Source organism: Dipodomys merriami, unplaced genomic scaffold (genome assembly GCF_024711535.1).
Source record: "Dipodomys merriami isolate MVZ:Mamm:240054 unplaced genomic scaffold, mDipMer1.0.p SCAF_406, whole genome shotgun sequence".
Lineage (NCBI taxonomy): Eukaryota > Metazoa > Chordata > Mammalia > Rodentia > Heteromyidae > Dipodomys > Dipodomys merriami.
In genome coordinates this window covers 325533-351437 of record NW_027205671.1, presented here as the reverse complement: position 1 = coordinate 351437, position 25905 = coordinate 325533, and the positions used below count along the sequence as shown (strand labels likewise).

Below are 25905 nucleotides of genomic sequence, written 5' to 3'. Positions count from 1 at the left end.
TTTGTCTTTTTGTTGTTGGTCGTGGGGATTAAACTCTGGGCTTGGGCGCTGTCCCTGGGCTCTTCAGCTCAAGGCAAGAGCTCTACTGCTTGGGCCACTGTTGCACTTCTGGTTTTTTAATGGTTTATTGGAGATCAGAGTCTCACAGACTTTCCTGCCTGAGCTTGCTTTGAACCACGATCCTCAGATCTCAGCCTCCTGAGTAGCTAGGATTAAAAATGAGAGCCACCATCACAAGGATTATTTATCTTTTAAAGAACTGTCAATGCAGGTCTTCTGATCATTATTTCACTGGGTTTTAGACTTGTCTTTTGTTGTTTCCTTGAGACATTTGTTTGGATGATACACCATGCACAGTAAATCACTTTAGAGACATTATCACTACTATCCTTATGATGAAGCTTTACTCTTTTGACATTATTTCATGTTGCTGAAGAGGGGTTCCCAGCAATCTCTTTGTGCCTTTATGTCTTTATTTTACGCTGTTGCTCTCATATGGAGTAGGAGTGCAGTCACAGGAATGAGCGTGTCGTCTACATTTTAACGTCAGATCTGGCAGCACCACGTTCACTTCTCTCCCTTCCCTGTGTGTCACTGGTGGACATGGATTAAGGGAGTGCTGGTTCTCCCCTCTCATGCATTCAGTGAGCGGTTCTGACCTGCTGTGTGTGCAGAGGAGGAACTCACCTTCCTCTGCCCCAGACTGAGATGAAAACCCAAGAACCTGTCCTTTCTAGGCTCTCCCAGGTCACTTCACAGTTTCCTGAGAGGCTTCTCTGGACTTTCTGAAATGTCACCAACCCTTTCCTCCCTCTGTATGTACCTGTGTGGGATTATCAGACACGACATCCACACTGAACATTGGTCTGATCTTGGTCTTTGCCTTGCACCATATGGATTGTGGCCTTGGCAAGAATGTTGCCACCACGGAATCTGTCCTGAGTTCAGAAGGGTCCTCTGCTCCCACAGACTCATCAGTGATGGAAATGACAGTCTTTCCTGCTTCCCTGCGTGAGTGTGTGCAGATTATCAGACATGACATCCATACCCAGTGTTGGATTCTGTCTCTGCCTTGTGTGGCTCTATAGACTATCTGTGTTGCAGGAGAGGTTTTGTGGCTGTGGTACCATGGAACTCTGTCCCGAGATCGGTTGCTGATTGTTAAGCCCCTGGTGATAAGCTCACTCCCGTGCTAAGTTGTTCTGGGCCATTTCTGCCCTGAAGCAGGACCCTGTCCCTTGCTGCTATGTCTCGCACCTGCCTGTTAAATTGTCTTGCATTAATTTAATGCTGAAGAGAAGGGTATGCTGTTCACTGAATTGTATCATTACCCATTACATTAGCATATCAAATTACTAAGATCTCTCTCCTAAATGTGTTGTGTCAATTTAAAAGTATACAAATGTATCTTAGTGATAGAACACTCAACATAAATGATGTTTAGGTTCAAATTGTAGGAGGAAATATAATTGTGCATGAATGGGGAGAAAGTTTAAATGGGTGACACTGATGGACACATGTTGATCAAACTGATTTCTTTCTTTTTATGTCTTTCTTGTTGGTGGGAGTTGAACTCACAATGAGGGCACTGTCTGTGAGCTCCTTTGCTCAAGGCTAATGCTCTACCACGTTGCGAGACAGCACCATGCGTCTTTGTTTCCTTTTTGCTTATGTGGTGCTCAGGAATTGAACCCAGGGCCTCAGGCATGCAAGGCAAGAACTCTACCACTGAGCCACCTTCCCAGCCCAGCCATGCGGTTTTTGAGTGGGCAATTGGAGATAAGATTCTCGTGAGGTGCAGCATGATTTACCATAGCTAAGATATGGAACCAACCCAGATGCCCCTCAGTAGATGAATGGATCAAGAAAATTTGGTATATATACACAATGGAATTCTATGCCTCCATCAGAAAGAATGACATTGCCCCATTTGTTAGGAAATGGAAAGACTTGGAAAAAATTATATTAAGTGAAGTAAGCCAGGCCCAAAGAAACATAGGTCCCATGGTTTCCCTTATTTGCAATAACTAGTATATGTATGAGTCAAGCCAAAAAGGTCAGATAAGGTGATGTTAGGGAAATGAACCCTTAGATATGTATTTAAATGTTTTTTTCTTTCATGCATTTGTTTCTAACACATTTATAAGATTATCTCTTTGTTGCTTTCTATGTCCCTCCCCCCAGCATACCTCCTACTTTTGCTGTATTTGATGTCAGTATAATTTGTGGAGAAGAAGGGGAAAAACAATTCGTTTAAATAAGGATACAGGTGGACCCATTGCAACAATGAGAAGTACAAGTTGTCATGTCGAAAATGAACTTTACAACTTTGGTGGGGGAGGGAGGAGTGGAGAGGGGGTGGGGGGGCTTGGAAGGGATGTGAAGGGTAAACAAAGGAGGAAGCTACAATGATTGATAAGAAATGTACTCATTATCTTGCCCATGTAATTGTAACCCCTCTGTAAAGTATGTTCACAAAAAAAAAAAAAAAAAGAGTCTGGCGAGGTCTTTTCTGCCCAGGCTGTTTGGAACCATGATTCTCAGATCCCAGCCTGCTGAATAGCTAGGATTACAGGCGTGAGCCTGGGATTTAAAAGCAGTCCTGTGAGACAGTCCTAAGACAGAATGCTCAGGTTCCATGGGGAGAATCCAGGAGAATCATGGAAAGCACCCGCCGGGCTTTCCATTCTCTTCTGAATCACCATCCAGATGTCTGCCTCTGCAGAAAAAACTTACTATCTCAAAAATACACAATGGTGAACAGTGCTGCAGGCCTGATTCTACAGCAGATTATTGGATTAGCAAGTGCAAAGTGTGCAGTTCAAATCACTGTACCACAAACAGCAAACTAGGAGGTTAGCACCATCCTCCATTCTTCTAATGCCCTGCATCAGCGAGAAGGCTCAGGGTCCCAAATGACAGATGGTGCTCAGAAGATAGGAAGACAGAAAGAGCCCAGGAATCATGAAAGGGTAAACAGCACCATTCAAACCACGGAGAAACAGAACCAAGAAGAAAAAGGTCTACAGTTTGAAGCCCACCTCCCAGTGTAAAGAGAGGCCGAGGTCGGCAGTGCCTTGAGCCAGGCAGCTGTGGTGGCTGCAGAGGGCGGGATGAAGGCTCCTCGGCCTCTGTGGATGGTCCCCATGACAGGAGACGGCTGCACTCGGCTCACTTCCTCATTTAAGCCTGGAGTCATGGGACAGCACATTGTCTCTTTGTTTCACGTACATTTATTGGTTTCATAGGTAAACACATTTCAGTCCCTAGCTGAGGATACTCTTGTTCGAGGGATTTTTAGTGCAACTGAGTCTGCATTGTCAACCATGTTGGAACACCCCCTGAGAGACAGTCGGGCCTCCGTTAGACCCCTGGAAACCCCTGGGTGGGAGGGCTTTCCTCTCTGCCCTTGCTCTGCCCCTGCTGGGGACTGAGAGCTCAGGTGGATCTCCATCCCCCTCCATCCTGAGGGTGTAGACAGAGTGGAAATGACCATCAGCAGCTGCCGTGCGCTGTGAAGCAGGAGTGTCCACAGAGTGGACAGCACGGGGGCTGAGGGGAAGAGGAAGGGAGGCCGCTCACCTGAGACAGGTGTGGGCATCAGGGAAGAAGGACACAGGAAGTGGCAGTGCTCCACAGGAAGCTGATGGCTGATCCCATCTCATCCACACACACAGGAAGTCCTTCCCTCCCACAGAGCCCCAGTGAGCACGTGAGGAAGAGGAAACAAAGGAAGGCAGGCATGTCCAGAGGGAATGTGGGGTGCTGGGGAAGTATCCAGAGGGACCCCGGGAATGGGAGGAGGGAGCGTCACAGAACCTGACACCCAGCTCCCACCCAGCTTCTGGGGTGAGATCCAGGGCTGCTGGCCCTGAGCACCTCCGCAGCTCAGGCTCAGGGTCTGGTGGACAGTCTGTGTCAGGACTCACACTGATGTCTCTCCCAGAGTCTCTTGCACAGTGATCCATGGCTGGGTCCTAGTGGTCACCGTGCTCAGCTCATGGACATCTGGTTCTTGGCTGTGTCCTCAGACACTGTGACTCGACTCCTGAGAGACGGCTGCAGTTGAAGATGTCTCCTGTCCTTCCCAGCAGCTTCCCTGGGGCTGTGGGACCAGGCTCCATCAGTAATGACAGTTAGTGCCACCTACGTGGTGCAGGCAGGGGACAGAGATCGTGTGCGGGCTTGGCTAGGCCAGCCTGTGACTCCTGCAGCTGCTGGGACAGGACATCTCAGGACAGAGAACCTCAGTGCCGGGGATGGGGAGACACGGTGTGTTCCGAATTCGGATGCAGCGTCCTCACAACATCCTAACCACATCCTGATGTCCTACACCCAGGAACGGCCAGCAAGGAAACAAAGGCCTGCCGGGCATTCCGGGCGTCAGGAAGATGTCTGACTCACAGGAAGTATTTCCACGGTCTGGCAGAGGCTGAGTGTAAACAAGTGAGTATGAGCACAGTGTCACTGGCTCACGCCTGCAAACCCAGGTACTCAGGAGGCTGAGATCTGAGGATGGTGGTTCAAAGCCAGCCAGGGAAGGAAAGTCCCTGAAACTCTCAGGGACTTTATTAGAGAATAAACCACAAGAAAATCAGAATTGGTGTTGTGACTTAAGCGGTAGAGTGCTTTCCTTGAGCTGAAGAGTTGAGGGACCGCCCCCAGGCCCAGAGTTCCAGCCCAAGATCCTACCAAAAAAAAAAAAAGCAGCAAGTGTCTGCTCTTCCTCTAGGAAGACGAAGGACAGCATGGGGAAGGCCAGATGGACTCTGCTCAGGCTCTCTGCCGATTGAGAGAAACCAGTGGAATTGGAGAGCAATGTCCTCACCCAGCAAGGAGCCCTTAACACCCTAGACAGCTCTGTGGGGGACGCTGCGTCCTGTGGAGAGGCCAGACACACAGAGGAGTCAGGGCCTGAGCTCCACAGCTGCTCCTGTGACTGCCATGACCTCAGTGTGTGCCCAGCGCCCCCTGCTGGTGCTGACTGAGCATGACCTCAGTGTGTGCCCAGCGCCCCCTGCTTGTGCTGAACGCCCTGCAGGGAGGTTTGTGTCTGGCCCACACTGGATTTCCTGCACTGTGCGTCTAGCACAGTAAGAGACGGCCGTGTCCTCCACTCTCAGGCTGTTCATCTGCAGTAAAGTGTGTTCTTGCTGTTGTCTATGGAGATGGTGAAGCGGCCCTTAACGGAGTCTGCGTAGTATGTGCTACTACTACCATAGATGTATGAGAGCCACTCCAGCCCCTTCCCTGGAACCTGGCGGACCCAGTTCATGCAAAGCTACTGAAGGTGAATCCGGAGGCTGCACAGGAGAGTCTCAGGGACCCTCCAGGCTGCACTAAGCCTCCCCCAGACTCCACCAGCTGCACCTCACACTGCACACCTGCAAACAGAGAATCCTGGTCAGCAACGGTCACACACATCCACTGTTCCTCCCACCCATGAGCATTTGCACACTCAGTATCCCTTGCTCCCCATAATCACCTTTCAACAGAGCAAAAAGGAAAACCCAGTGCAGCCCCAGCTCCATGGTGGTGGTCTGTGCTCAGTCACTGGTGGAATCAGCTCACAGAGCTCAGGTCAGGGATGGGCTGGTTTTCATGGGCAGAGGGATGTCCTATTTGCATGTCCTCTGCTATAAAGCAGCTCTGGGGGGAAGTCTAGAGATTGGGCTGCCAGAGCAGAGGTGACTGTGCTGGCAGAGTTTGGTGACAATGGTCACCATGGAGACATCATGACACACTGACCACGTGCTGTGGTTCACACTGAACCTGTAGCTCCTTGGGAGCCTGAGGCAGAATGTGAGGACATTGAGAGCAGTCTGGGGTGCAGAGGGACACACATGTCCTCTCATTCTGAAATTGTTTTTGTATGTCTAATTGTTGCAACGTGTCCACCTGGATCCCTATTTAAATGATTTTTTTTCCTTCCACTCCACAAATTATACGAATATCAATTACAGTGAAAGCCGGGGTTATACCCTTGGCGAGGGACATACAAAGCAACAAAAAATCATCTTATAAATGTGTTAGAAACAATCGGAAGAAAGATAAATCATTTGAATCTTTATCTTGGGGTTCACTTCACCTAACATCAACTTGTCTGATAGTTTCTATTTTTCTTAGACATATACTAGTTATTGGAAATAAGGCATAAGGTGATACTGGTGGTTCTATGGTTGGTTTATTTCCTTTAATCTAACTCTCTTTATATCTATCACAAATGACAGTCTCTCTCCCAGTCTGTGGGTTAGGTCTATTCCGTTGTCCACACTTTTCCCATTTCCTTTATCTGTTCTTCTCTTGTTGGACATTTACTTTAATCTCAGCCCTCCTCTGCCACGTTCTCCCTAGGATGTCCTGTGCTCCATGCTCCACTGCCCTGTCCCTAAGTTCTATCTGAGAAACATCAGAATGGCCTTTGCCATGCATCTTGCCAACTTCCTGTTAAGAACACGTAGCTATAAGCAGTTCATCTCACAACAATGTTTGGGCAGTGATGATCAGGATATATAAAATTGTCCCACAGAATTATGGTGCAGATAAAACATTCCTATTATTAGTGACCTTGTGATTGTTGTAATATCATAGCATCACACACCTTGGCATGTTCATGTAGATGATGGTAACTAGCCTAGGCTGCTACTAGTTGCATAAAATCTAGTAATACATTGATGTACAGTTTACATTTGATATGATAGTAAATGTGTTTCCTCATATTCTTGAATTCTGTACATCGTGAAACACATTATGTAAATTATGTCTCAGTGTTTCTGGGAGATTTGTTGGCAGCATTTTCTGTTATGCTTGGGTGGATTTGTGTTTTTCATCTCTAGCCTTCCTCAGATCTGATCTTGGAGATCATGGCAAAGTCACTTTCCCCAATGTGTTATTCTCCGTGCTCTGTTGAAGAGAAGTCTCCCTATGTTTAAGTAAACCTCACAGTGGAAAGCAGAACATCTGATCCAGACAGTCAAGGATGACTACAGACACAGACATGGAGAAGTCCCTGGGAGACTGTCAGGGGATGAGCAGAAGTAGGGCAGACACAGAGGAGAGCTGGGGCAGGAAGAATAGAGGCAGGGCCAATGCATTTGTTTACCAATTATTTTAGTTATTATTATAAAGGATATACGTTAACAGGTACTGGTTATTATTCAACAGGTATATACATTGTTAAATGACTAACATCTAAGTAGACACTTTCCTTTCTTCATCTTTTTACAATGATTAGTGTTGTGCTACAAGATACCAGCTCCTCCTGATGAGTTTTCACATCCAAATGAGGACCCAAGACACCACAGTCTCCACATGGACAGAGTAATGGATGCCTCTTGGTGAGATGAATGATTTGTCTCATCATCCACAGAAACTGTCCAGGGGAAAACCTCAGAACTTGCAAGTCTTCTTCCTAAAGCCTGTACAGTGCACAGACATGTTCTTGTTCAGGAAGTGAAGCTTGCTCTTCTCTGATCAGGATGTAATGGAGAAATAAACAAGGACCTGTTTGAGGAGGTGAGGGGGTGTCTGGGATGCAGGGAGTTCAGTCAGATTGCTGTGAGATCACCTGGGACCAGCCCCACGTGCCCACGATGAGCGTGCACAGTGACAGTGCTCATGACGGAGCCACAGGGACCCGGCCTCTCTCCCAGACAGGACATTCGAAGGTCTCCAGAGTGATCGTGATGGAGGAAACCCCAGGACAGACGGGGCCCAGCAAGGTCAGTCTACATGCACATGGCCTGTTTTCTGTCCAGTTCAACCCAGACTCCTGGTGTCCACTTCCACGTCCCCTGGAGGACAGCAAGAGACCCTGGTCAGGGGAGACTGAGAAGTCCACCAACATTTCGCAGGGTGCCATGGGCAGAGCACAAAGGGTATGGCCAACCCCTGTGTTTTATGATTTGGGTCCCCAGGGATATTTGGTGGTTGGACAAAGAGAAAAGGAGGCTAAGAATATGAGAATCACAGAGGAAGAAAATGAATTAATGGAAGAATTCTGAATCCCCATGCCCAGTGCTACAGGTGAGGGAGAAAGGCAGGGTTTGAGACCTGTTAAGATTCCTGAGTCAGTGAGCTGAACTGTCTCTGTCTCTGTTTCCATTTCTCTCTGTCTCTGTCTCTCTCTCTCCCCTATTTTGAACTCAGGGCCTCTTTTGTTAGGCACATACCTCCCACGTTAGCCCTTCCTGCAGCTTTTCTGATTTTATTAATTATCTGGTAGAGTGTTGTGGATTGGCCTGGGGAAGGTTCCAGACAGTGATTCCACACTTGCCTCTGGTTTAGCTGGAATCACAGGAAACAGCTGCCACTTCCAGGGTATTGATTGAGATGAGGTCTTCAAAATAATTTACTCTCCTCCTCCAAAGTCTCTAGGATTACAGACACCAGTCACCAGGCCAGGCTGTTTCCGTCTTGTTCACAGAACAAATTCCAACTCTGTGAATCCTGGGATCTTTGTCCTGAGTCTCATGGGGTCTCCAGGGTCCCTGAGTTTCTTCAGGATCAAATCCTGGTCACCACTGCAGAGCCATTTTTGCTTCCACCATGATACTCTGTTAATTCTTAAAGTCCCAGCAGAGGACTGGAGACATCACAGTGGAGTGTGGGTCATGAACTCAGGAGATATGCTGTCACACTGTGGACACAGAGGCAGGGCAGACAGCAGGAGAGCAGCCCTGGGCTCTGTGTGCAGCTGCTCCTGAGCTGACCCGGCTCCAAGCTGTGCCCAGCGCCCCCTGCTGGTGCTGAGCGCCCTGCAGGGAGGTTTGTGTCTGGGCCACACTGGATTTCCTGCACTGTGTCTCTAGCACAGTAATAGACGGCCGTGTCCTCCACTCTCAGGCTGTTCATCTGCAGGTAAAGTGTGCTCTTGCTGTTGTCTCTGGAGGTGGTGAAGCGGCCCTTCACAGAGTCTGGGTACCATGTGCTACCACCATCTTTATCAATTTGTGCAACCCACTCCAGCGACTTCCCTGAAGCCTGGCGGAACCAGTCCATGTAGTAATCACTGAAGTCAAATCCAGAGGCTGCACAGGAAAGTCTCAGGGACACCCCAGGCTGCACCAAGCCTCCTCCAGACTCCACCAGCTGCACCTCACACTGCACACCTGCAAACACAGAGAATCCTGGTCAGCAATGGTCACACATGTCCACGGTTCCTCCCACTCATGTCCATTTGCACACTCAGTATCCCTTTCTCCTCATACATCACCTTTCAAGAGAGCAACAAGGAGAACCCAGCGCAGCCCCAGCTCCATGGTGGTGGTCTGTGCTCAGTCACTGGTGGAATCAGCTCACAGAGCTCAGGTCAGGGCTGGGCTGGTTTTCATGGGCAGAGGGACGTGCTATTTGCATGTCCTCTGTTATAAAGCAGCTCTGGGGGGAAGTCTAGAGATTGGGCTCCCAGAGCAGAGGTGACTGTGCTGGAGGAGTTTGGTGACAATGGTCACCTTGGAGACATCATGACGCACTGACCCCGTGCTATGGTTCACACTGTACCTGCAGCTCCCTGGGAGCCTGAGGCAGAGTGTGAGAACATCTAGAGCTGTCTGGGGTGCAGAGGGATACACATGTCCTCTCACTCTGCCATTCTGCCTGGTGATCGTTCTGTCAGCATTTCTGATCACACTCAAAACACAAAGTGCAACACGCCTGTGACCTCCTAGTGCACATGCAAGAGTGTAACTCAATGGTGAATTTGTTTCCACACTGGCAGCGTCTCCTGTGGTACGAGCTCCATGCCTGGTCTGGGCCTGCACAGCCAAGGAGGGCCCACAGTTCCTGGTGTGTTCCAGGAGAATGGTGCTCATCTGTGAGCTCTGCAGAGCCTCCTTCCTGACACGAGATCAGGTGTGGCTTTGCCACACTTTACTTCATTCTGACCACAAACCAAGATGGCCAGGGTTCAGGCAGATGCTTGATAGTGGGCTCTGTTGTATCAGTTTCACAGTCTGGCTTTTTTGTTTGTTTTTCTGGTTCATATGCACTCTGCATTTCTGACAGTATCCCATGTATTGTATATTGTGATATCCTCAATGAGTCACTACATGTAACATACAGTGCTCATAGGTAAACACTGATTTGGTAAATATCGATAAAGTATTTGTTTGTTCTTCAAATTGTTTTAAAAACCATGGGATTCCTTATTTGCTTGCAATTTTTTTTATTGTTGAAATACCGTACAGAGTGGTTACAATTACACGATCACGATCATGAATATGTTTCTTATTAAGCATTGTTGACACCTCCTTTGTTTCCACTTCCCATCCCTTCCATTCTCCCTCTCCCACATCCCCCTCCCCCCATTCCTTCCCCCCCCCCACGTCCCGCACCCAGGCAAAAGTTGAAAAGTTTGTTTTCGACATAACGACTTGTATATCTGATTGTTGCAACGTGTCCACCTGTATCCCTATTTAAACAATTTTTTCCCTTCCCCTCCACAAATTATACCAACATCAATTGCAGTGAAAGCAGGTGTTATACTGTGGGGGAGGGACATACAAAGCAACAAATAATCATCTCATAAATATGTTAGAAACAATCAAAAGAAAGAAAAATCATTTGAATCTTTATCTTGGGGTTCACTTCACCTAACATCAACTTGTCTGACAGTTTCTGTTTGTCTCAGACATATACTAGTTATTGCAAACCAGACATAACATGATACTGGTGTTTCTATGGTTGGTTTATTTCCTTTAATCTAACTCTCTTTAGATCTATCACTAATGACAATCTCTCTTCCAGTCTGTGGGTTAGTTCTATTCCATTGTCCACACCTTTCCCATTTCCTTTATCTGTTCTTCTCTTGTTGGACATTTACTTTAATCTCAGCCCTCCTCTGCCACGTTCTCCCTAGGATGTCCTGTGCTCCATGCTCCACTGCCCTGTCCCTAAGTTCTATCTGAGAAACATCAGAATGGCCTTTGCCATGCATCTTGCCAACTTCCTTTTCAGAACACACAGTTATGAGCAGTTCAAACAATGTTTGGGCAGTGATGATCAGGATATATGAAGCTGTCCCACAGAATTATGGTGCAGATAAAACATTCCTATTATTAGTGACCTTGTGATTGTTGTAATATCATAGCATCACACACCTTGGCATGTTCATGTAGATGATGGTAGCTAGACTAAGCTGCTGCTAGTTGCCTAAAATCTAGTAATGCTTTGATGTACAGTTTTCATTTGATATGATAGTAAATGTGTTTCCTAATATTCTTGAATTCTGTATGTCTGTATATATGTTTCATTATGTCTCAATGTTTCTGGGAGATTTGTTGGCAGCATTTTCCGTTAGGCTTGGGTAGATTTTTTTTTTTCATCTCTAGCCTTCCTCAGATCTGATCTTGGAGATCATGGCAAAGTCACTTTCCCCAATGTGTTATTCTCTGTGCTTTGTTGAAGTGAAGTCTCCCTATGTTTAAGTAAACCTCACAGTGGAAAGCAGAACATCTGATCCAGACAGTCAAGGATGACTACAGACACAGACATGAAGTCCCAGGGAGACTGTCAGGGGATGAGCAGAAGTAGGGCTGCCACAGAGGAGAGCTAGGGCAGGAAGAGCAGAGGCAGGGCCAATGCATTTGTTTACCAATTAATTAATTTAGTTATTATTATAAAGGATATACGTTAACAGGTACTGGTTATTATTCAATACAGTTATACATTCTTAAATGACTAATAGTCTAAGTAGTCACATGCTCTAAAGTATTGATGATTTTGTTTTGGTGAAATCTTTCCTTTCTCCATCTTTTTACAATGATTAGTGTTGTGCTAAGAGATACCAGCTCCTCCTGATGGGTTTTCACATCCAAATGAGGACCCAAGACACCACAGTCTCCACATGGACAGAGTAGTGGATGTCTCCTGGTGAGATGAATGATTTGTCTCCTCATCCACAAAACCTGTCCAGGGGAGAACCTCAGAACTTAGAAGTTTTCTTCCTAAATCCTGTATAGTGCACAGACACGTTCTTGTTCAGGAAGTGAAGCTTGCTCTTCTCTGATCAGGATGTAATGGAGAAATAAACAAGGACCTGTTTGAGCAGGTGAGGGGGTGTCCGGGATGCAGGGAGCTCAGTCAGATTGCTGTGAGATCACCTGGCCAGCCCCTTGTGCCCACGATGCGCGTGCACAGTGACAGTGCTCATGATGGAGCCACAGGGACCCGGCCTCCATCCCAGACGGGACATCCACAGGACTCCAGAGCCATCGTGATGGAGGAAACCCCAGGACAGATGGGGCCCAGCAAGGTCAGTCTACATGCACATGGCCTGTTGTCTGTCCAGTCCAACCCAGACTCCTCGTGTCCACTTTCACGTCCCCATGGATGACAGCAAGAGGCCCTGGTCAGGGGACACTGAGGAGTCCACCAACCTTTCCCAGGGTGCCATGGGCTGAGCTCCAGGGGTATGGCTGACTCTGTGTTTTAAGCCTTGGGTCCCCAAGTACATTTGGAGGTTGGGTAAAGAAAAAAGGAGTATGAGAGTCACTGAGGAGGAAAATGAATTAATGGAAGTATCTGAAGCCCCATGCCCAGTGCTACAGCTGAGGGAGAAAGCCAGGGTTTGAGGCCTGTTAAAAAACCTGAGTCAGTGAGCTGAGCTGTCGCTGTGTCCATCTCTCTCTCTGTCTGTATCTGTCTCTCTGTATCTCTGTCTCCCCTATTTTGAACTCAGGGCCTCTTTGGTTAGGCACACACCTCCCACTTTAGCCCTTCCTGCAGCTTTTCTGATTTTATTTGTTTTCTGGTACTGTGCTGTGGTTTTGCCTGGGGCAGGTTCCAGACAGTGATTCCACACTTGCCTCCTGTGTAGCTGGAATCACAGGAAACAGCTGCCACATGCAGCTTATTGATTGAGATGAGGTCCTCATAATCATTTTTCTCTCCTCCTCCCAAGTCTCTAGGATTACAGACACCAGTCACCATGCCAGGCTGTTTCCCTCTTGTTCACAGGACAAATTCCAACTCTGTGAATCCTGGGATCTTTGTCCTGAGTCTCATGGGGTCACCAGAGTCCCTGAGTTTCTTCAGGATCAAAAACTGGTCACCACTGCAGAGCCATTTTTGCTTCCACCGTGATACTCTGTTCATTCTTAAAGTCCCAGCAGAGGACTGGAGACATCCCAGAGGAGTGCGGGTCATGAACTCAGGAGAGATGCTGTCACACTGTGGACACAGAGGCAGGGCAGACAGCAGGAGAGCAGCCCTGGGCTCTGTGTGCAGCTGCTCCTGAGCTGACCCGGCTCCAAGCAGTGCCAAGCGCTCCCTGCTGGTGCTGAGCGCCCTGCAGGGAGGTTTGTGTCTGGCCCACACTGGATTTCCTGCACTGTGTGTCTAGCACAGTAATAGACGGCCGTGTCCTCCACTCTCAGGCTGTTCATCTGCAGGTAAAGTGTGCTCTTGCTGTTGTCTCTGGAGATGGTGAACCGGCCCTTCACAGAGTCTGGGTAGTTTGTGCTACTGCCACTTGGATTAATTTTTCCAAGCCACTCAGGAGTCTTCCCTAGAGCCTGGAGGATCCAGCTCATTCAGTAATTACTGAATTCGAATCCAGAGGCTGCACAGGAGAGTCTCAGGGCCCCCCCAGGCTGCACCAAGCCTCCCCCAGACTCCACCAGCTGCACCTCACACTGCACATCTGCAAACACAGAGAATCCTGGTCAGCAATGGTCACACACATCCACTGTTCCTCCCACTCATGTGCATTTGCACACTCAGCATCCATTGCTCCCCATGAATCACCTTTCAAGAGAGCAACAAGGAGAACCGAGCGCAGCCCCAGCTCCATGGTGCTGGTCTGTGCTCAGTCACTGGTGGAATCAGCTCACAGAGCTCAGGTCAGGGCTGGGCTGGTTTTCATGGGCAGAGGGACGTGCTATTTGCATGTCCTCTGTTATAAAGCAGCTCTGGGGGGAAGTCTAGAGATTGGGCTCCCAGAGCAGAGGTGACTGTGCTGGAGGAGTTTGGTGACAATGGCCACCTTGGAGACATCATGACGCACTGACCACGTGCTGTGGTTCACACTGTATCTGCAGCTCCTTGGGAGCCTGAGGCAGAGTGTGAGAACACTGAGAGCTGTCTGGGGTGCAGAGGGACACACGTGTCCTTTCACTCTGCCATTGTGCCTGGTGATCGTTTGTTGGGAGCCGACAGTAAAACTCCAAGGTCATCTTGACCCTTGTGCTCACTTGAAGGCACGTACGAGGAACTGGCTTTCATGAATAACACCAGGTGTCCGGGTTTGCCTTGCTATGTCTGTAGAATTTGCTTTACTTTCTATCAGTTGACCTTGTCTTGTTTCTTTCTGCACCCTTGTTTTTATTAAAGGCTTTTCTTGCTTTTCTGCACTATGGTGACCTTAGGTTACCTCGTGACTTCTAATTGTATAAATAAGGAGAGTTAAAAATAAACAGGGCTGCAGTCTTGAGCTGCAGACCTCCCAACCCCATCCTTTGTCTTATGTCTTTATTTTTCCGTCATCGCCCCCTAAATCAGGAGTCCCTTTCGTTGCCGGCTGCTTCAGGCAAGTGGCGCCCGAACAGGGCCCCTGAAAACCTGGGATCAAGGCAGAGGACCCCGCTAAGGTAAGAAGACGTGTCCAGAAAAAGAGCGGGTGATAGTATAGTCGGGAGTAAGAAATTACGGGGCAAGGAAACGGCCACACGTTATATGTGCAGGCTCTCAAGGGTATGCTTCACGCTCAAGGAGTGAAAGTTAGACAGAGTCAGTTAGAATGTTTCACTTTGTTGAGGAAGTATACCCCTGGTTCCCGGAGGAAGGAACCATTAGCTTTATAACTTAAAAAAAATTTTTTTTTTTTGGAAAAAAGGATTCAGGGACACCTTGATGCAAATGGCCTGTAAGTTAAAACATTGCGGCTTTGTAATTGTCTGGTATCTGTGTAGCCTGCAGGTTCTGTATTGGGGTTGGCAAGAGTCTTGGTGGATGCGCTATAAGACAGCCAATGGGACCGGTGGGAGACGTCCCCCGGATCCCCATCAGGGTAAACTATCCACTAGTGCGGACATTTGGGCCCATCTGTAGTCCGGCACCTTCTGTCTGACAGCCTACAACGAGCATGCTGTAAATGTGTTTTTTCTCAATGTTTGTGTATGTATTTTGGAATTCTTGGAATGTTTCTTCTCTCAGATTCATCCTGATGCGAGAGCCCGGAGGAAACTGGCTAACATCCCCTCAATATCTGTTTCTCTCTAGCTCCTTCTTTTTTACTTACACTTTAAACTGACCCCCTTTCTACCCTTTACTGCCACCTCCTCCACCCTCTCTGGATCCAGAAGTAGGGGAGTGATGGGTGGTGAAAAACCTGGAGGTTCTAACAATAACTTAAAAGGGGCCAGCAGGGAGAACTCGCAGCCAGATAAAACTGCCACTGACCACCTGCAAGTGACACCAGCATGATCTTAGCCTCGGGTCTTGGCCCAGGGGGTCTGAGAATGGGGGAGAACCTGTCAGTCTGAGGGGACGGCCGCTAGGGACTTCTTTCCCTTGCCCCAAGATGGCTGGGAATTCTCCTCCACCTTGGAAGGCCCCTGGGTCAATGTTTGCAGGAATCTAAAAGAAAAATCCTCCGGAGGTGAGTAGAGGGGGTCCGAGTCCCCGGGGCCGAGTCCCCTGGTAAGTGGGTTTGAATCTCACTTGTGAATGGTGGTGAGATGTTGCCCCACTCACTGAGACCTGATTTTGTCTTTGTGGCCACTTGTTTGTCTTGTTTACTTTAGTGTGTTTGTTTGCTCTATGTTTTCTGAGGTAGGGAAGTTCTGGGTGAGCGTGGCAAGCTCACTCAGAGACTTTGGATTCAGCTTGCTGAGTGAAAACAGCACAGAGTTCTGGTAGAGATAAAGATAAACTGGGGCCCATTAGTCCCAACTCAGCCTTTGGTTGTTGTCTTGTCTAGTTCTGTTTTAGAATTGGTACCAGTTTTAAATGTACGTACAACTGATTTTGATTCTTAAGCGCTTTAAGATCTGTGTGTGTTTTGTATGTGATTGTGAACATGTTCAAGATAAAAATTATCAGCATGCTGTAACAATTGGGTGAGTTTAAGTTTAAAATTCAAAAGGTTATGAGGTTTGGACATTACCAAAAATTTTAAAGAATTTTCACATTGTTTTAAATGACTTTTTAAGGATTCTTTAACTTTAAAAAAACCTGGTATTTTAAATGCATAAGGCTGTTTTCACTGTAATCAAGTTATCTGGCTTAACAAAAATGCATTGGCTGTTTGAAATTTAGTTCTCTTGGCTAAAATTTGGGGATAAATATTAAAAGTTTAAATATAAAAGTTTGTTTAACACTGTAAAAGACATTACCTGTTCTGTCTGTCTAAAACTGTGTATTTTCATTCAATAACCAAGAGATAAGAAAAGGAAAAAACTTTAAAGCCAACAAAAGACCTATCTTTGGGGGTAAGGGTTAAACAGGTAAAAGTGCAGTTCAGCTGGTCATACATGGTGGGACCGGCCATGGGAGGAGTCCACGCGTGGTGAAAGAGGACAAGCTGGCACAAACGCAGTTCATCTAACCCTAAAGAGTGAGATTAGGTGTGTGCCCATTCCACAGGAGGGGCCAAGTGGCCCAGCTTTGTTCTGTCCTTTTTCTCTACAGATAAATACTAAAAACATGATGGTAAATATTAGTGATGTGATGATCTGATTAGTATTGCTAAAACTGCCCCTTGGACTTAAAAAAGAGGGTTAAAAAATGTTTTTTGTATAATGTGACTTGCTTTCAATGATGTTCTATAATTAGGATATGTTTTTAAAAGTCATATATGTGTTAAGTTTAACTTCTTGGTACAGTGATGGTGATTGTAATTCTTGCATTAAGAAAAAATTTGAGTTTAAAAGTTTTAATGTGTATCTGTTTTAAAACAAGCAGCCAAGAGACAATGAATGACACTTGGCCTCAAGATTTTAAGGGATTTTTTTAATGTAACTAAAAACTAAAATATAAAATAATTAAAAGAGATTAATAGGAGGCTTAAAAAATAGGAATGGATTTTTGGATATAAAGTTTAAAAGTAAACTTGTTCTTAACATTTGCCTCAAAGTGAAAAAATTAGGATTACCAAAATAATGGCTTAATTGCTATTCCAGTTTGCTCTTATAGGCTTTTTAAGTTTCCAGCAAGCCAAGAGCAAAGCACAGAGGATTCTTATAAGTTTGTCAGATGTAACTTTGGCTCTTAACAAGTTTCAGGTAAGAGCATGCTTAATAGCTACTTCTATGTTGACCACCTTGTTGCTTTTAATTGGAGTAAAGTGGCCTTTTATAAGACTCATTGATCTGCAAACTGGTTCAAAGCCAGCCCAGGCAGAAAAAGGTCCCTGTGAGACTGTCACCTCTACTCAGCCAGCAGAGTGCTGAAAGAGCAAGCAGAGTTGCTTTGGGACTCATAGTGGCAGAGTGCTAGCCTTGAGCTGTAGAGCTGAGGGACAGCACTCAGGTCTGAGTTCAAGTCCAGCAACCAGCTAAAGGAAATGCAAATGAGGCATTTATCTCAGTGTAGAGAAAACACTACTGGGCCAAGAGCAATGGAGGAGCATCCAGAGGCAGTAAGCCACTGCTTGGATGGCAGAAATGTCAGATCCTAGAGTCATTTGTGAGTGGCCCTTCAAAAATTGGTCAGAGCCAGGAGGTCATGGGAAGATAGGTTGTAAGCATGCCTAATATCCATGACTATCTACTTTGTAGGGACAGAAACTTATAATAGTACTAAAAGGCTAAAGTTATAAAATGTGGGGTATGGTTTAAATCCCAACCCCTGTATGTGCCAAAAGCCCTAATTGACAGTAACTTTTGAGCTAACATCAGTTACATAAAATTTATCTGATCAAGAAAAAGGTTTGTAAACCTGAGAGTGTGTTTCTATTAACATCTGTCTAAAGGCCTGCACAGGTGACTTAGGCATTGTTAGAGTCACTAGAGGTCACATTCCTAAAGATGCTATTACAAACCAGAGTGTGAAACAAGCTACACTGCTGTAGCCAGAGAAAAAGTCTGTGCATTTGTCAAAGTTAAAATATTGTTCTTAATGACATGTAACCCTGGTAACCTCTTTGTAAAATAGACTAAGGTTATAGGTTCCTGGCTAGGTAAGACAACACCCCTGAGTCAGCTTGAAGAAGTTACAGAAGATGAATCTTCGCCCATCATCCCCTTTTTAGAACAAGGGACAAGAGTCATAAAAAAAAAAGGTGACAAAATAGACAAAAGAAAAAGACATGGAAAATAGTAGTACAGGCCTGAGCTCTCTATATCAGCCTAGAAAATCAGCCTTATTAAAAGAACTAACTAGTTAAAAAAGTTGTCATCTTGGTAAATTGTCCTGGGCTATTGTCTAGTCTTAAAAACTAGTGGGGCCACAACCTGCCAAGCCTATATATTACTTGTATCCTTAACCAGTCTGTATAGAAATTTACAGCCCAACACAAGGTGTGACAGTCCCTTGGAGCCACTGAGAGACCCTGCTGCTGCTGCTGCTGCTGCTACAGCCTGACAGTCACCTGGAGAAAATCTACATCGTTACCCTGACCACCTCCACCGTGGAAAAAGTAGACTACACTCCTGCCTGATTCCATCTTTTGGATGGCTTTGCTTTGTCCATGTTACCACATACTTATTCTAATTTTATTATGGCTACACCCCTTGCTGGGGAGACTAGCAAGCATTGTATTTCCCATTCTCTGCGTTGTTTCACCACTATGGGACTTCCTAAATATATTAAAACTGACAATGGTCCAGGATATGTTGGACAAGCTTTTCAAAATTTTTGTAACTCTTATCAGATTATTCACACTACAGGTATTCCCTATAATCCTCAAGGTCAAGGAATTGTTGAACGAGCTAATGGTTTGCTCAAACTTCAAATTTTTAAATTAAAAGGTGGGGAATTATACCCCATATCTCCTGTTAATATTCTTTCTCATGCTTTGTTTGTACTAAAATTTTTAAACATAGATTGTAATGGCCTTACTGCAGCACAGTGGTTTTGGGAAAAAAGAGAGCAAAGAGCTTTTGCAAGTAAAGTGGAAGGATCCTTTAACAGGTGCTTGGCATGGGCCTGATCTGGTTTTAACATGGGGTCGAGGACATGTTTGTGTTTTCTCGCAGGAAGAAAATGACGCCCGCTGGTTGCCTGAACACTGAGTTAGGATTGTGGAGACTCATTCAGATGACACAAATGCTGACACATTGGGCTTACGTGCCAGATCCCCCGATTGTGCACCCAGCGACCTGGGAGGGAGTTGAAGTAATCATTCACGTGAATAGATCAGCATTCAATACAGCCCCCGATCCCTTCATCCAGCACACCAAGATGAGAGATATCTCAGCTTCAGATATTGGAACTCCTTTTTGCTTTACCACCAGCTCTTAAGGCTCCATTCCAGGCTGTATTATAATGCTATCCATGACTCATAAAATTTGATTCCCAGACAAAAATCAAATGTACTATATACAGATGACATCTTTGCCAACTGGGCACTTAGTTTATGCAAATTCTACTCCATCCTTTAGGATACCCCGTTGCATTAATTCTTCACAAGTAGTAGAATCTACAGGAGAGCCTCATCCAATAAGGTGTAGGCATGTGCAGCCATTTGTTACCAATATTTCTGGAACTAATTCTCAATTAATGGACTGGACTGGAGCTAATCTTACTAATAAGTACAATCTTGGACTGTGGTGGATGAATGGGCATCCTCAACATCATGTTTGGATGCTGGTAGCTGCACTCAACAACATAACCTGGCCCAATTCATCCCTTTTAAAAAATATTATAAATTGTGTATCACCACCCCATGTCATTATGTATAGACCATTCAATATCTCTATAGGAGCTAATTATTTTAATGTCACCTGTTCTAATTGTTCTTTTATTAATTGCTTGTATAGCAGCATAACTGAATCCATACTTATTGTTAGACAACCATCTTTTGTTATGCTTCCTGTAAATATTTCTGAAACTTGGTATAAAGATTTTGGTATTCAGGTGTTAAAACAATTGAAAGAACTAATGCGCCCTCTTCAATTTGTTGGGCTACTTGTAGCTCATGTTTTGGCCTTTATTTCGTTAGCTGCCTCTGCAGTGGCAGCTGCTGTAGCACTAACACAAAATGTACAAACTGCCCATTATCTTAATCAGCTTGCTCATAATACTACACAAGCTATACCTCTGGACTCTAAAGTGGCAAAAACTGTTAAAAAACTGTTTAAAGGGGCTGGGAAGGTGGCTCAGTGGTTAAAGCGCTTGCCTTGCATGCCTGAGGCCCTGGGTTCGATTCCTCAGCACCACATAAGCAAAAAGAAAAAAGCCGGAAGTGGCGCTGTGGCTCAAGTGGTAGAGCACTAGCTTTGAGCTGAAGAGCTGAGGGACAGTGCCCAAGCCCAGAGTTCAGGCCCCATGACCGGACCCAAAAAAATTTAAAAAAAAAACTGTTTAAACAATTTCAATGCTATATCCCTTCCCTGACTTATGTTAAAGGATGCTAATGTCATTGCTTGGCCTGGGAATGCTTTTGTTGATGGTTTTCTATGCCTTCCTTGTATTACATGCACTACAAAACTCTCTTATGAGTTTAGCCAGCCAGATACATAAGATCAAGCTCCAAATAAATGAATTACCCCGAGAGGAACTGCAGCCAGAGATGGGTAAGAGGGGGTGCCAGTCTGACCAACCTAAGACAGGGCCTTCAGCTTTGCTCTGAAGAAGTTCCCAAAGATGGGTAAGACAGACAAGATGATCCACCTAACCTAAGACAGGCGGGTTCGCTTCTTCAAAAAAGAGACGAGGGAGATGTTGGGAGCCGACAGTAAAACTCCAAGGTCATCTTGACCCTTGTGCTCACTTGAAGGCACGTACAAGGAACTGGCTTTCATGAATAACACCAGGTGTCCGGGTTTGCCTTGCTATGTCTGTAGAATTTGCTTTACTTTCTATCAGTTGACCTTGTCTTGTTTCTTTCTGCACCCTTGTTTTTATTAAAGGCTTTTCTTGCTTTTCTGCACTATGGTGACCTTAGGTTACCTCGTGACTTCTAATTGTATAAATAAGGAGAGTTAAAAATAAACAGGGCTGCAGTCTTGAGCTGCAGACCTCCCAACCCCATCCTTTGTCTTATGTCTTTATTTTTCTGTCATCGCCTCCTAAATCAGGAGTCCCTTTCGTTGCCGGCTGGTTCCGGCAATCGTTCTGTCAGCATTTCTGATCACACAAAACACCAAGGGCCACATGCGTGTGACCTCCTTGTGCACACCCAAAAGTGTAAATCAATCGTGAGTGCATTTCCACACTGGCAGTGTCTTACGTGGTATGAGCTCCATGCCTGGTCTGGGCCTGCACAGACAAGGAGGGCCCACAGTTCCTGGTGTGTTCCAGGAGAATGGTGCTCATCTGTGAGCTCTGCAGAACCTCCTTCCTGAGCCGAGATCAGGTGTGGCTTTGCTGCACTTTACTTCAATTTGACCATCAACCAGGTCGGCCAGGGTTCAGGCAGAGGCTTGACAGTGGGCTCTGGTGTATCACTTATCACAGCCTAGCTTCCTTGTTTGTTTATCCTGTTTATATGTGTTTATTTGTAACAATATCATGTGTGTTGTTAATCTCAATAAAAAAATCTCAATTAGTCACAATGCATAACAATGTGCTCATAGGTATATTGGTATTTGGTAATTATGGAAAATGCCTTGTGTCTTCTTCAGATTGTTTTATCAACCATTTGGCAGTTTCCTTGCATCTGTCTTTCAGGTCATTGGTTACAGTGATTCCTAGTGCTGGACAAGATGGTGAGCTGAAGGTGAACAGCACTTTTGTTCATGAACAAGAATCCACTGACACAAAGCTGAGCAGATTCTGAGGAAGAGAGGAAAGGAGAAGGGACAGGGAGATCCAGGGACCCAGGACATGGCAGAGAAGCAGTCAGGGTGGAGAAACTGTGGCACTGAGCTCTGACCTGTGTGCAGCTCTCCTGCTGGGGAAGAGAGCTGAGCCGTCAGCAGGTACCATCAGGTGTGCTCATAGAAGGACTGGCAGCTCCGCCGAGGGACACACAGCTGGGGACCTCGCTGCCACCCCAGAGTCTTGCGGGTGGAGACAGATCTGCTGTGAGAAGCTCTCAGTGTAAAGAGAGGCCGAGGTCGGCAGTGCCTTGAGCCAGGCAGCTGTGGTGGCTGCAGAGGGCAGGATGAAGGCTCCTCGGCCTCTGTGGATGGTCCCCATGACAGGAGACGGCTGCACTTGGCTCACTTCCTCATTTAAGCCTGGAGTCTTGGGACAGCACATTGTCTCTTTGTTTCACGTACATTTATTGGTCTCGTAGGTAAACACATTTCAGTCCCTAGCTGAGGATACTCTTGTTCGAGGGACTTTTAGTGCAACTGAGTCTGCATTGTCAACCATGTTGGAACACCCCCTGAGAGACAGTCGGGCCTCCGTTAGACCCCTGGAAACCCCTGGGTGGGAGGGCTTTCCTCTCTGCCCTTGCTCTGCGCCTGCTGGGGACTGAGAGCTCAGGTGGATCTCCATCCCCTTCCATCCTGAGGGTGTAGAGAGAGTGGAAATGACCATCAGCAGCTGCCGTGCGCTGTGAAGCAGGAGTGTCCACAGAGTGGACAGCACGGGGGCTGAGGGGAAGAGGAAGGGAGGCCGCTCACCTGAGACAGGTGTGGGCATCAGGGAAGAAGGACACAGGAAGTGGCAGTGCTCCACAGGAAGCTGATGGCTGATCCCATCTCATCCACACACAGAGGAAGTCCTTCCCTCCCACAGTGCCCCAGTGAGCACGTGAGAAAGAGGAAACAAAAGGAAGGCAGACATGTCCAGAGGGACTGTGGGGTGCTGGGGAAGTATCCAGAGGGACACCGGGAATGCGAGGAGGGAGTGTCATAGAACCTGACACCCAGCTCCCACCCAGCTTCTGGGGTGAGATCCAGGGCTGCTGGCCCTGAGCATCCCCACAGCTCAGACTCAGGGTCTGGTGGACAGTCTGTGTCAGGACTCACACTGACGTCTCTCCCGGTGTCTCTTGCACAGTAATCCATGACTGGGTCCCCGGTGGTCACACGCTCAGCTCATGGACATCTGTTTCTTGGCTGTGTCCTCAGACACTGTGACTCGAATCCTGAGAGACAGCTGTAGTTGAAGATGTCTCCTGTCCTTCCCAGCCGTTTCCATGTGGCTGTAGGACCCGGCTCCATCAGTAATGACAGCCAGTGCCACCTACATGGTGCAGGCAGGAACAGAGACCACGGGGGCTTGGCCAAGCCAGGCTGTGGGATGCCTGCAGCTGCTGGGACAGGACATCTGAGGACAGAGAACCTCAGTGCCAGTGATGGGAAGACACGGTGTGTTCCGTGTTCGGATGCAGCGTCCTCACAACATCCTAACCACATCCTGATGTCCTACACCCAGGAACGGCCAGCAAGGAAACAAAGGTCCACCCGGAATTCCAGGCGTCAGGAAGACATCTGTGACTCTCAGGAAGTATTTCCATGGTCTGGTAGAGGCTGAGTGTAAATAAGTCAGTGTGAGCCCAGTGTCGCTGTCTCATGCCTGCAAACCCAGGTACTCAGGAGCCTGAGATCGGAGGATTGTGGTTCAAAGCCAGCCCCGGCAGGTAAGTCCCTGAGACTCTTATCTCCAACAAACCACCAGAAAACCAGAAGTGGCCCTGTGGCTAAAGCGGTAGAGTGGTCTCCTTGAGCCGAAGAGCTGAGGGACAGCGCCCAAACCCAGTGTTCAAACACCATGACCAAAAAAAAAACCCAAAACAAAACAAAACAAAAAAAAAGAGTGAGCAGCGAGTGTCTGCTCTTCCTCTAGGAAAATGAAGGACAGCATGGGGAAGGCCAGATGGTCTCTGCTCAGGATCTCTGCAGATGGAGAGAAACCAGTGGAATTGGAGAGCAATGTCCTCACCCAGCAAGGAGCCCTTAACACCCTAGACAGCTCTGTGGGGGACGCTGCGTCCTGTGGAGAGGCCAGGCACACAGAGGAGTCAGGGCCTGAGCTCCACAGCTGCTCCTGTGACTGCCATGACCTCAGTGTGTGCCCAGCGCCCCCTGCTGCTGCTGACTGAGCATGACCTCAGTGTGTGCTCAGCGCCCTCTGCTGGTGCTGAGCGCCCTGCAGGGAGGTTTGTGTCTGGCCCACACTGGATTTCCTGCACTGTGTCTCTAGCACAGTAATAGATGGCCATGTCCTCCACTCTCAGGCTGTTCATCTGCAGGTAAAGTGTGTTCTTGCTGTTGTCTCTGGAGGTGGTGAAGCGGCCCTTCACGAATTCTGCATACTTTATGTAACTACTATCACTATTGATGTATGAGAGCCACTCAGGCCTCTTCCCTGGAGCCTGGCGGATCCAGTGCATGTAGTAACTACTGAAGTCGAATCCAGAGGCTGCACAGGAGAGTCTCAGGGACCCCCCAGGCTGCACCAAGCCTCCCCCAGACTCCACCAGCTGCACCTCACACTGCACACCTGCAAACACTGAGAATCCTGGTCAGCAATGGTCACACATCCACTGTTCCTCCCACTCATGTCCATTTGCACACTCAGTATCCCTTGCTCTCCATGAATCACCTTTCAACAGAGCAACAAGGAGAACCCAGCGCAGCCCCAGCTCCATGGTGGTGGTCTGTGCTCAGTCACTGGTGGAATCAGCTCACAGAGCTCAGGTCAGGGATGGGCTGGTTTTCATGGGCAGAGGGACGTCCTATTTGCATGTCCTCTGCTATAAAGCAGCTCTGGGGGGAAGTCTAGAGATTGGGCTCCCAGAGCAGAGGTGACTGTGCTGGAGGAGTTTGGTGACAATGGTCACCTTGGAGACATCATGACGCACTAACCACGTGCTGTGGTTCACACTGAACCTGCAGCTCCTTGGGAGCCTGAGGCAGAGTGTGAGGACATTGAGAGCTGTCTGGGGTGCAGAGGGACACACATGTCCTCTCACTCTGCCATTCTGCCTGGTGATTGTTCTGTCAGCATTTCTAATCACACACAAAACACAAAGTGCAAACGCATGAGACCTCCTAGTGCACAAGCAAGAGAGTAAAACAATGGTGAATTGTTTCCACACTGGCAGCGTCTCCTATGGCATGAGCTCCATGCCTGGTCTGGGCCTGCACAGCCAAGGAGGGCCCACAGTTCCTGGTGTGTTCCAGGAGAAAGGTGCTCATCTGTGAGCTCTGCAGAGCCTCCTTCCTCAGCCGAGATCAGGTGTGGCGTTGCCACACTTTACTTTATTCTCACTACAAACCAGGATGGCCAGATTCAGGCAGATGTTTGACAGTGGGCTCTGGTGTATCAGTTTCACAGACTAGCTTTCTTGTTTGTTTTTCTGGTTCATATGCACTCTGCATTTCTGACAGTATCCCATGTATTGTATATTGTGATAACCGCAATGAGTAACTACATGTAACATACAGTGCTCGGAGGTAAACAGTGATTTGGTAGCTATTGATAAAGTATTTGTGTGTTCTTCAAATTGTTTTAAAAACCATGGAATTCCTTATTTGCTTGCAATTTTTTTCATTGTTGACACACTGTACAGAGTGGTTACAATTACATGGTCAAGATCATGAGTACATTTCTTATCAAGCATTGTTGACACCTCCTTTGTTTTCACTTCCAATCCCTTCCATTCTTCTCCTCCCACATTCTCCCCACTTTTTTCTCCCACCCCCCACTTGCCCAGGCAAAAGTTGAAAAGTTTGGGTTTCGACATAACGACTTGTATATCTCATTGTTGCAACATGTCCACCTGTATCCCTATTTAAACAATTTTTTCCCTTCCCCTCCACAAATTATACCAACATCAATTACAGTGAAAGCAAGGGTTATACCGTGGGGGAGGGACATACAAAGCAACAAAAAATCATCTTA

General features: G+C 47.0%; 2 gene segments (V, D, J or C); both read right to left on the bottom strand.

The window, feature by feature from the left end:
• Nucleotides 1-25905, bottom strand: part of LOC138806721 (immunoglobulin heavy variable 3-23-like) — a 110208-nt gene that overhangs the window by 49610 nt on the left and 34693 nt on the right.
• LOC138806713 (immunoglobulin heavy variable 3-23-like) lies at nucleotides 8634-9285 on the bottom strand. The segment is given in 3 exon segments: nucleotides 8634-8638; nucleotides 8712-9110; nucleotides 9215-9285. Coding segments are annotated over 3 exon segments (450 nt in total).